Raw genomic sequence first — 11,999 nt, forward strand, 5'->3', positions numbered from 1 at the left:
AGAAATGGCATTAGGATCTATAATCCCTCCATGTCACTTTGGCAGCCACTCCTCTAGGGAGCAATTAGCCAGAAAAGTTCTTTCTCTCTAATTACCCTCTCTTTCTCCACCATGGACCCTAAGGAAGCACTTAAGAGAATCCCCAGTGTGACACATCTCTCTCCCTCTCTCAGTGACCCGGCCCGTAGCCTACCTGCCCACAAGCCAAAGCTTAGACTAGCAGCAGTCACCAATGCAGACAAACATCCTAAAGAGAAGAAAACATGGAGTGATTGTCTACCACCTTGGAGAGGGCTTTGGCTCTCTTTGAGCTCTGGGAGTGGATCAAAGGGACAGCACCTTGATAACATAACAGATGCTTCTAGATCTCAGAAGTCCACAGGCACAGAAGGGTCTTCAGTGACATCTGGGTGAGTCATGTTGGTAGGCCTAGAGTTGAACAAAACTGAGAAGTCCATTCTTTGGGGCTTTTTGCCCCCTTTGGGGCAGTCCTTCCCCCATCATTCCAGAATGCCACCACATTTGCTTCTGCTCAGATCTTTCCACTTTTAATTGTAAAGTGCTCCCTTTCCCAGGGAGTGTTTCTAATACAATTTAGGACACATTTATTAAGTGAATGGGAATACTGACGTTAGAGTTCAAATTCTGGCTCAGCCATTCACTCACCATCTATGTGATTTTGGTCAGATCACATAACCTCTCTGGCTTCAGTTTCCTCATCTGTGAAATGAGGAAGTTAGATTAGGTGACTTCTAAGATCCTTTCCAGCTCTAGGTCCATGATCCTATGCCACCTGAACCAGAGCTTATGTTTCATTTGGCTGCTTGCATTTTGATAGAGTCCAGAGTTTCAAGTCAAAGGAATAAATTTGTAACTTTGAATTTCTGTAACTTTGCATTGAATGGGTATAATGCCAGCCCAGAGGAAAGAGTATTCTTCACGTCATGTCAACCTTCCTTGCTATAAACCAGCATGCCAGATCTGTCTGGGGAAGAAGACTGCTATCATCTCTATAGCTGCTACCAGCCCATGCCTTCGGAGGTATCTAAGCACCCTGAATCTCTTTGACTTAGGTATGATCTGAACCCTTTCCCCTTAACTAGCCAGAGACACGTCTACATACAGTCTTTGCAGAAAAAAAACACTACACTAGACAGTGATATGGTGGAGAGAGTCCTGGAGCTGAAGGCAGGTCCTAGGTTCAAATCTCCTCTCTGCTGCTTACCAGTTATGTGACCATGGGTAAGCAACTTTATCTAAAGGATTGCATTCATTTCTGGGCACAGCATTTCATGTCATCAAGAGGGAAGATGGGATGGTGGAAAGAGAATTGGATTTGGAGTTAGACAGTCTCGGTTCAAATTCTCTGTCATTTGCTACCTGTGTGACCTTGGGCAAATGACAACCTTTCTGTACGTGAGCTTCCTTATACATAAAATAAACATTGGATTAGTTGATTTCTAAGGTCCTTTCCAACTCTCTTTATGAAATCTTATTATTCTAATATGACCAGAGCCAGGAGAGGATGATCATTATCTGGAAGAAGAGAAGACTCTCGTGAGGACATGTTCACTGTCTTCAAGGTTTGTCATAGGGAAGAGGGGTCAGATTTATTCTGAGGATGATTAGATTTGCTCTTTTCAGGCTCAATGGGTCAAACTCAGAGTAATGGGCAGATATTATAGGGAATCAGATTTTAGCTCAATGTAAAGAAAAATGTAGACCTCAGGTCTCCAGAGACCTCAGTAGATGTCTGGACATGTCTAGAATTGGAAGATGTTGCCTAGGACACACTGGATTTCCCTTTCCTGTAGTTCTTTATGCAAAGGCTAATGACATGTTGGGCCTGTCATAAACAGGGTTATAAAAATCAGGTGGGACCATATGACCTTAGAGTGACCTTCTAACTCTGAGACTCTGTGATCCTGAGAATCCCCTTCCCCCATCTGGGCCTCAAGTCCTAAACTATAAAGTGAGAGAGATGGACAAGATGACTTTTGAGATCTTGTCTAGCTCTAAGTCCTGTATCCAAGGAAAAGCAAAAGAAAGCAAATGAAATAACAAAGGAGAGAATTACAGAATACCAGTATTGGGGGAAAAACAAAAAGCAAAAATCTTTGGAAGCCTTCTAATCCAACCCAGGTTTGAATGAGCATTGTCTCTATGACATCTCCAAAGTTTACAGAGAAATAATTCTAATAATATTAATTATAATACAATTTATTATGTAAAGCACTATATTGTACAACTATTATATTATTAAATTATATTATGCAAATTATACAATTCAAATTATTATATTATTATAATACAAATACAAATAAACTGGCATAACTTTGAAAGGAAACAACTGACCCTCCACCCCCCTTATAATGATTCAGTTTGGACTCACTCTAATCTAATTGGGTGAACACCACTCAATCATTGCCCCTTTCAGTCCCTGGGCTCTTCTCCCTTTCATTCTCTCCTTTCTTCCTCTTTTCAAGTTGTGTATGGAAAAGAACATGACTGCCAACAGTAAGTGGAGGAGTGACATTGGAAACAAGGTGCCTCAATTCTGAACTCCAGTAGTAGTTGAGTGAAAACCTGAGGTTCAAAATGTTGTGTTTCTCCATTCACTCAATGAACATGGATTTCTCAGTTTGTGCCCAGCACTACAAGAGGTACTGAAGTGGTTGAATCATAAACAAAGGCATTTAAGACAAACTCCCTACCCTCATGATAGAAATACACACTTACAGGATGTGAGAACTGGAAGAGAATTTAGAGACCATCCAGTCCAACCCCTTCATTTCTCAGTAGGGGAAAAATCAGTCTCGGGAAAATTAAAGTGATTTGCCCAATACTACCAATACTTTTGACTTATTGTAAAGATATGTGTCTTAAGAGGCAGAAATGGCTCCCCAAGGAGTCAATGGTGCTCCCTCACAGAAGTCTTCAAGCAAGGGCTGGGTGATCATCATCAGGAGGGAGATGCTATTTTTATCCCCATTGTAGAGATCAGGAAATTGGGGCTAGTAGAGCTTGTGACATGCATATGTTCACACAGCTTGGAAGGACCTGAGACCAGATTTGAACTCACATTTTCCTGACTCCAAGTCCACTATGCCATCTAACTGACCATTTGACAGGGATGTTGTAGGGAGATTTCTTGTTTAGCCATGGGTTGGATATATAATCCCCCTGGATTCATTCCTACTCTGAAAACTTGTGTTTCTGAAAACAAGAAACTAAAGAATTATCTCTAGGAAAGAAATCTCTGGGAAGTTTGTCTGGAGAGATAATAGTAATAACATTAGAGATCAAATGTGGCCTGGTATATATGGCACTGCCCTTAGAGTCGAGATATATACTGGTTGTGTCTCCCTGGTCAAGGCACATAACCTCCTAATGTGCCAGGTACTCTCTAAGGTTAAAAATTGCATACTAGATGACGATCTCCATTGGTAGAGGTAGTTTCCTCAATGAGACTTTGTTATACCAATGAAATTATAGGTTTGGTCCAAAAAAGTATTTCATTACCTTTAATGGTTTCTCCCATAGAGACTACAAATACTGTTATTATATCTTTGTGAGTATCGCTTTTTTTCTGACCACCATGTGAGCACTTGCCATGTGTGAATTCTCCATAAAACGGTCTTTTTTGGCAAGCATAGTTTGACATTCAAACAATGTGGCCAGCCCATTGGAGTCTCACTCTCTGCGGTTGAGTTTGAATGCTTGGCAGTTTAGTTTGCGTAAGGACTTCTTATCCTGCAAGGTGAGCTTCAGGATCTTCTTAAGACAATTCAAATGGAAGCGATTCAGTTTCCTGGCATGATACTGGTATACTGTCCAGGTTTCACAGGCATACAACGGTGAGGTCAACACAATGGCTCTGTAGATCTTCAGTTTGGTAGTCAGTCTAATACCTCTTCTCTCCCACACTTTCCTTCGGAGCCTTCCAAACATGGAGCTAGCTCTGGCAATGTGTGTGCTAAACTCATTATCAATATGTACGTTCCTAGAAAGTATACTGCCTAGGTAAATGAACTTATCCACAGTATCCAAAACTTCCATTTGCTGTAACCAACGATTCCACATATGGATGGTGTGGTGCTGGCTGATGAAGCACCTGTGTTTTCTTGGTGTTAATTGTTAGGCCAAAATTAGTATAAGCAGCAGAGAATCGATCCATACTTTGTTGCATCTCATTTTCAGAGGCTGCATTGAGTACAAATCATCTGCAAACAAAAAAAAATCACACCCCAACACTCCCTCCACTTTGGTCCTGGCTTGTATTCTTTTCATGGATACTCTCAAAGAACTCTTAACTTTAGAATTGAGTGGGTGACAGGAGAAACACTGGTACAGGACCGCCTAGCATCAGAGAAAGTGCTGTGCTCTATGAGCAAAGCAGGATTGAAGTAGCTCAAAAGAAATGTGAGATGTGCAAATTTAGTGAATCTACCCCAAAGTTCACATGGACTATTTGTGCCTGACCTGTGGGAGAGCATTTTGAGCTCGTATTAGTTTGATCAGTCACAGTTGGGCATGCTGTAACTTGACTCTAACACAATGATGTCATTTTGGTCCTCTTAGAGAATGAAGGACAACAACCAACCAACCAATCTTTATAAATCAGCGTAAGCTATCATTCTTTATAAGGAGCCTTACTGTCACTTGATAGATTGTTAGCTGCAGTGGTTCTATGAGGAAGACAGAGAAAAAAACTAGGAGAATTTATTTCCAGGGGAGAACTTTTTATCTTATATTTTGTAATAAATCATGAAGATAATTTTTGAGAAGCAATTTTAATTGGTATCCTGAGTAAACAGAATGGTGGGCTTGGGTTTTCGGAATTGAGAATTCAGAAGTTGTAATGATGTTTAGAAGTGACTTTGGTTGTGATTTTCCACAGCTGATATTTTGTAAATAAAAATTATCTGTTTTATTGCTTATTCTACTTAATAATATCATATGAAATTTGGTCAATACACATGTCTGCATATAATATAATACACACACATACACATATCTATTTATCTATCTGGAAAGAAAGAGTGAGAGAGAGAGAGAGAGAGAGAGAGAGCCAAAACTTATAAGGAAAGAACTTTCTTCAGTTTAGTAAATAAATAACACTTAAATGAGTTTGGGAGCTCAGAGATAAGTAGTTGATAGGAGAAATGCTGCAATTTTAGCAAATAACGGGAAATATCAAAACATACCTTTTCCCTGCCTTGGAATCTTGTGGGATGAGAATGAAAAAGGAAGACAGTATGGTGTCAGATAGAAAAGTGATGAACACACGTAGGGGGATTGAACTCCAAACTCCTGCCACAAAATCATAACAATTCACTTCTCTATAGAGTTTTACATCAACTCCATTACGTAATGAGTCCAAGGATTATTATCCTAATGTAACAAATGGAGAATCCAAGATTCGAAGAGGGAAGTTAACTGTGACTTAATTAGTTTTACAAATGATTCAAGTAAGTGGTATCAGAAGGACTTGAACTCAGGTCTTCTGATTCTAAATGCAGCTGCTAGGCAGCTTCAAAGTGGTTTGTGTGAAGTGGGGTGGGGTGGTGATGGTGGTGGGAGAGCTGCTTTGGAGTTCTTCCCCTGCCCTTTATTTCTAAACAGATTCCTGAACCAACCATCCAACTTTTTGGAACCTCCAGGAGCTCACTTCAAATACAGAGTCTGAAATCTATAAAATAGAAAATGAATTGGATAACCTGCTATATTCCTTTCTGCTCTAATATTCCTGGAGTCTTTGCTAAATGATTGAGGTCACAAAAGTTCATGTCAACATGAAATTAAAATGTCTTAGTGCAAGGAGGATCATGTTGTTTAGTTGTCTCAGTTATGTCTAACTTTGTGACCTCTTATTGGGGTTTTCTTGGCAGAGATACTGAAGTGCTTTGGTATTTCCTTCACCAGCTCACTTTACAGTTGAGGAAACTGAGGCAGCCAGGGTTAAATGACTTGCCCAAGGTCACAAACTAACATATGTCTGAGGCCAGATTTGAACTCATCTTCCTGACTCCAGATCTAACATTCTATCCACTGCACCACCTAGCTCCCCCAAAGGAACACATAGTCACTCGTTAATGTATTTTTCCATCTTCAGTGATTTCAAATCAACCATCTCTCCATTCCTATAACATGCTAAGATAGCACCAGCCACACAGTACTTGTATATATCTGAATGATGAGCAGGCAGACACTAAGTATCTGAACAAGTGCCAATAAAATACACCTTAAATCTTGATGTTTTGATATCACTAAATACAGCTCCAGCAGCCAGGGATTTTCTCAACCAGCATAACTGCCTAGGGTGATATGCTATGTTTTTCTCCTGGAGAAAATTCAAAGGTTTCTTTTTAGAAGATATGGGGTTTGTCTCTAGGATTTCTATTTGTAAATAGCTAAATCATGCACACTAGAGCTGGAATTTGCCATAACTGTAGCTATCCTGAACCCACTAGGATTTTAGGAGAATGTACTGTTAGCCATTCTTTATAGTAGCATAACTAATGAAAAGAACTCGTTAACCTCATTGTTACTTGGAAATATGCTATACCTAGACATTATCCTATACAGGTAGAAATAGATTGTATTAAGGAAAAGTTTATGGATTTTATTTTTATTTGTTCATTTTTAGATTTATAGATCACAAGATATTTAGGTTGAAAGGGACCTTAGAACATAGAACATTAGATCTGGGAAAGGGCTTAGAAAATAGAACACAGAATATCAAAACTGAAAGGGACTATAGAATATAGAGCGTACTGTGTTCAAACTGAAAGTGATCTTACAATGTAGTTGTCTTTATTGAAGACTGCTAGTAATGGGGACCTAACCATCCCCACCCAAGACAGATGAAGTAAAAATTTAAATATAACAGTGTTATTAAAATCTGGTTTTATATTCCAAATTTTAATTATTCAAGAAGTATTGATCGAAGCCATATGTTATCATTTATTTCTTCTCTTTCTTTACTGATAATGGACATCAGTTAATTTTTTTGTGGGGGGCACAATTATTGACTCAAAGGTCTCTTTTTCTTAACTCTCTGTAGATGTCAAGAGCATCTAGCCAATGGCAGGGCCAAAGAACGGCACAGCAGTAACGAGGTTCATCCTTTTGGGATTCTCAGACTATCCAAGGCTCAGTGTTATCCTCTTTCTGATATTCCTGGTGATGTACCTTGTGACTTTAGCCTGGAACCTGAGCCTCATCACCCTGATCAAGGTTGACTCCCATCTCCACACACCCATGTACTTCTTCCTCAGCAACCTGTCCTTTCTTGACATCTGCTATGTTTCCTCCACAGTCCCCAAGATGCTCTCAGACTTCTTCAAGGAGAAGAAGACCATCTCCTTTGGGGGCTGTACTGCTCAGTACTTCATTTTTTCTGGCATGGGACTGACTGAATGTTGCCTCCTGGCTGCCATGGCATATGATCGTTATGCCGCTATCTGCAACCCACTGCTCTACACATCGATCATGTCTCCTACCCTCTGCGTGTGGATGGTGGCTGGATCATATATGTGTGGATTCTCTGGTTCCTTCATCCAGCTGTGTTCATTACTTCAACTCTATTTCTGTGGGCCAGATGTGATTAATCATTTTTTCTGTGATCTGCCTCAGCTGCTGGTCCTGTCCTGTTCTGATACCTTGGCCCTACAGATACTCAAGTTTGTGATGGCAGTGGTCTTTGGGGTACTATCTGTCCTCATCATTATGGTTTCTTATGGTCATATTGTTGAGGCCATCCTGAAGATTAGCTCTGCCCAAGGTCGGTCCAAGGCCTTTAACACTTGTGCTTCTCACCTGATGGCTGTGACTCTATTCTATGGCTCCGGCCTCTTTGTTTACCTGCGTTCCAGCTCCAGTGACTCCTTCAGCCATGACAAGGTGGCATCTATTTTCTATACAATGATCATCCCCATGCTGAATCCTTTGATCTATAGCCTGAGGAACAAAGAGATCAAAGAAGCACTGAAGAGGTGGGAGAAGAGAGTACTTGCCTAAGAAGCGTTTGGTTCTAGAGTGTTGGACAGGCTGGGATACTGCTACCTTGGGCTTAGAGGGCTGTGTATAGGAAATGGAATCACAGTTGTTACAGCCACATTTCACACTGCTGGCCACTAGGCTGATACTGGTCCACCATAAAGAACAGGACTTCGGCAATTCTGTACTCTTTCCAGTAGTTCCTTACCCAAATACCAAATGATGCTCAAGGAAAATGCCAAGCTCTTTTGTTCTCCAAGAGCTTCACACCTCTGTCTTCCAGCTCTGCCTGTTCTGTGGGTGGTAGTGTTGTTCACTCATTTGTTAAAGGGACTGGTCTGTGTGATTTTGTTTAATTAGCCTCTTACAATAGCTGAAGCTCCCATACACTGGGAAAACTCTACTACCCTACTCTTGTATGTATTTCAGTAAGCCCTAATCACTTGAAAATGGAATAATGGAATCATGGGATTATAATAGCATAGATTTGGAACGGAAAGAAACCTTTAAAGTTAACCAGTGCAACCTCTTTCTTTACAAATGGAACATCAAATACTTGCCTAAGGTCACACAAGTAATAAGTGTAAGAATCCAGATTTGAACCCAGGTCCTCCATCTCCAAATCCATGGTTGTTTACATTGAGCCATAAGCATGGTTCAACAGAATATAGTCTTTGTTCCTATCCACAGAATCAAAAGGAATAAATTTAAAATATACTAAAAACAATTACTTCCTATACCTCTGGCTTCTCTTAGAGCTAGACATCCTAGACATACATCCTAAACTCAGTGGTTCCTTGACACAGTTCAAGTGCTTAGACTCAGCAGCTTCCACTGGGATCCCCACTGTAAGACTTGGCAGATACTGCCTGCTCCTTCTGCTTTTCCGCTCATAGCCTTCTTGGGACCCAAGGGTCAATCTTCTCCTGAAGGGGAGCAAGACCCTTTTGTCTCACTGATCATGGGATGAGTGTGTGCCTGCCCAGAGGCACAGCTGGTCTATTACTTTTTCAGCATCAAGGAGTAACTACAGGGCCAGAAGGAGGTTATCTCTTTGCTAATTGACCATGTCTTCTCTTAGCCTTTGCCTCTGACTCTTACTCATGGGCAGGTAGGTGGTGATATGGATAGAACGCTGGGCCTGGAGTCAGGGAGACTCAATTTCTGGAGTCCAGATCTGGCTTCAGATACTTACTATCTGTGTGCAAGTCACTTAACCCTGTTTGCCTCAGTTTCTTCATCTATAAAATGAGCTGGAGAAGGACATAAAAAACCACTCCAGTATCTTTGCCAAGAAAATCCCAAATGGTGTCATGAAGTGTTGGACACTAGTGAACCACTCACTACCCATATGACCTTAATTATTAATAGCCCTGGGCCTCAGTTTCCTCATCCTTAAGATGAGGATGTTAAACCATTTGGCCAATGAGAGTCTTCTAGTTCTCTTGCTGTGATCTTATGATTCCATGACTTTCTCCCAATGTTCATTCACTGGAGCCAACCACTTGTTAGATGGGAACATAGATATAATGACATTACATTTCATTTTATAATAGTTTTTCCCATGAATTGAACAGAATTATTGGTGAGAGTGCCTGCTAGTGTAAGAACTCAGAGCAAAGCCCACAGGAGGTGATCTATTGTCATTGAAAGAATTTATATTTGAATATCACTCTGAAGGTTACAAAGTGCTTCCTTCACAACAGACCTGTAAGGTAGGAAATAGCAATATTCTTGCTCCTATTTTTCATATGAGAAGGTTGAGGATTAGAGAGTTTAAGTGACCATAGTCACATATCCATCATATGTTGCAATGGGGAGTTGAACCCAGGTCAGCTGGCTCCCCAGTCCACAGCTCATTCCATCCCAGCAAATGGACTCTCACTGGGGTCTTTGAGTCTATGGTGTCCATTCTTTCCTCCCCATGAGAGGAGTAGCATCATTGGTCCCCCTGGATGTCTTACCTACCACCCCAAACTTCAAATGCTTAAATTAAAATGATTCTCTTCCCCCATATTCAGCTCTTCTCCAAATTTCCCTATTGTTGATGTTAATGCCAATGCTAGACATCCAGGTTCAAAATCTCAGTCACCTTTAATTCTTCCTTCTCTCATTCCTCCCCACCCCACCCCATTGCCCAGTATCTAGTCTCTGGCCAAGTGCTGTGAATTTAATCTATTGGAATTTCGGAAATCCATCCCTTTCTCTTTATTAACATAGCCCCCACCTTGAATCAGGCCCTTAGTCCCTCTCACCTGGAATATTATAATAGCCTCTTACTCATCTCCCTGCAATTCAGACTCTTTCTCTAAACCATTCTCTCCATGGCTGCCAAAATCATCTTCCTAATGTGCCCAGTTGAAGCTTGTTATTTATTATCTTCTCAAAAAGATTGGTGGCTCCTTGAAGTTTAGAAGGCAACTTGTACCCTTCTTATTTTGGCATTCAGGGCTCTGGTTCTTGACTAGCACTTCTTAAACTGTAGGTTGCAACCAGAGGCACTGAAGGGGTCGTAAGTGGAAGAAGTTTAAGAAGCCCTGTTTTAAACTATCTTTTCAGTCTTGTTTTATGTTACTGGTGTCAAACTCAAATAGAATCAGGCCATAAGCCACATGTAAGGATTTCTGTAGGCACATAGTGACTTCTTGTTGTTGAGTCAATTAGTCATATGTGACCCCATTTGGAGTTTTCATGGCAAAGATACTGGAGTGGTTTGCCCTTTCCTTCTCCAGTTCATTTTACAGATGTGGAATTTGAGGCAAACAGGGTTAAGTGACTGGTCTACAGCCACATAGTAAGTGTCTGAGGCTGGATTTGAATTCAGGTCCTTCTGACTCCAGGACCGGCGTTCTATCCACTGAATCACCATATATATAAATATATATATATATATATATATATATATATATATATATATATATATACACATATATATATACATATATACCTCAACTTTATCTGTGTTTTGTTGTATTTTTATTTATTTTGCTAAATATTTCCAAATTCCATTTGAATCTGGTTCTGGACTTGGGAGTGATAAGGGTTGCCTGTGGCTTGCAGGCCATGTGTTAGACATGTCTGTTTTACATTATCCCCCTTGTAGACATGCTACATTCCAACACACTAGACTACCAGCTGTCTTCTCAGTTTTACAGGCTCAGAATCACAGATTTAGAACTAGAAAAGACCTTGGAGGTCATTTAATCCAAAGCCCTCATTTTACAGATGAAAGAAACCGAGGCCCCGAGAAACTGAAATTGAAACCACACAGCTAGAAGTGTCTGAGGTAGGATTTGAAACAGGGTCTTCCTGATGCAAAGGCCAGTGCTCTCTCCATCATAGCACACTGCCTCACACCAACTCTCCTCTAAGCAGGAACCTCAGGCCCATCCCCCACACCTGGAATATAGCCCCTTCTCTGGTTTGCCTGCTGACATTTTTCTTGTGCTTTAAGAATCATAACAATGATAATAATAGCTAGAATTTCCATCATGCTTTAAGGTTTGCCAAGGGTACTCCATAGCTCCTCACAACAACCCCAGGAGGTAGGGGCCAGTTTTCCTGATGGGGAAGCTGAGGCTGAAAGGTGGTATGTGACTTGCTCAGGGTTACACAGCTATTAAGTGTCTGAGGCAGTATTTGAACTCATTTATTCCTAACTCAATACTGCACTCTAGCTGCTTCAAGACTTAGTACATGAGCCGATGTCTCTGAGATCTTTTCTGATTTCACCAAGTAGAAGTAGCATTAGTTTCCTCTAACTGTTGGAGATGACTTTGTCTAGATGCCTCCTTTGCTCTGTTGAAGCCCACCTTGCAGTATGCCAGCTGTCCCAAAAGTTGTAGTACAGTTTTAAGGTCTAGTAGCTTGAAGCTACACTAAGTCTTCTGGACCCCCTGTCCTTATTTGTGCCCACATCCTAACTTCCCTAGATAAGAGCAAGGCCTGTTAAACGATGAATGTGTTAAAGATGAATTTAGAACATGTCCATAGTTCCT

The 11,999-nt window shown here is 40.8% G+C and overlaps 1 protein-coding gene across 2 annotated transcripts; it reads left to right on the plus strand.

Moving 5' to 3' along the window:
- The first annotated feature begins 329 nt into the window (after positions 1–329).
- LOC118853865 (olfactory receptor 1440-like) lies at positions 330–8,683 on the plus strand. Of its 2 annotated transcripts, none has more exons than XM_036764101.1 (2): positions 330–410; positions 7,067–8,683. In XM_036764101.1, exon 2 carries the CDS (start codon positions 7,087–7,089, stop codon positions 8,020–8,022), a length of 936 nt encoding a protein of 311 aa, XP_036619996.1. In that variant the 5' UTR covers positions 330–410; positions 7,067–7,086; the 3' UTR covers positions 8,023–8,683. The 2 variants fall into 2 exon arrangements, with proteins under 2 accessions (XP_036619996.1, XP_036619995.1); XM_036764100.1 differs by lacking the exon at positions 330–410 and adding an exon at positions 1,562–1,583.
- Positions 8,684–11,999: the final 3,316 nt, after the last annotated feature.

Source organism: Trichosurus vulpecula, chromosome 6 (assembly GCF_011100635.1).
Source record: "Trichosurus vulpecula isolate mTriVul1 chromosome 6, mTriVul1.pri, whole genome shotgun sequence".
Taxonomy (NCBI): Eukaryota; Metazoa; Chordata; class Mammalia; order Diprotodontia; family Phalangeridae; genus Trichosurus; species Trichosurus vulpecula.

Bases quoted from the DNA above. Each gene is read 5' to 3' on its own strand.
- LOC118853865 (XM_036764101.1), top strand. From the start codon at position 7,087: ATGGCAGGGCCAAAGAACGGCACAGCAGTAACGAGGTTCATCCTTTTG.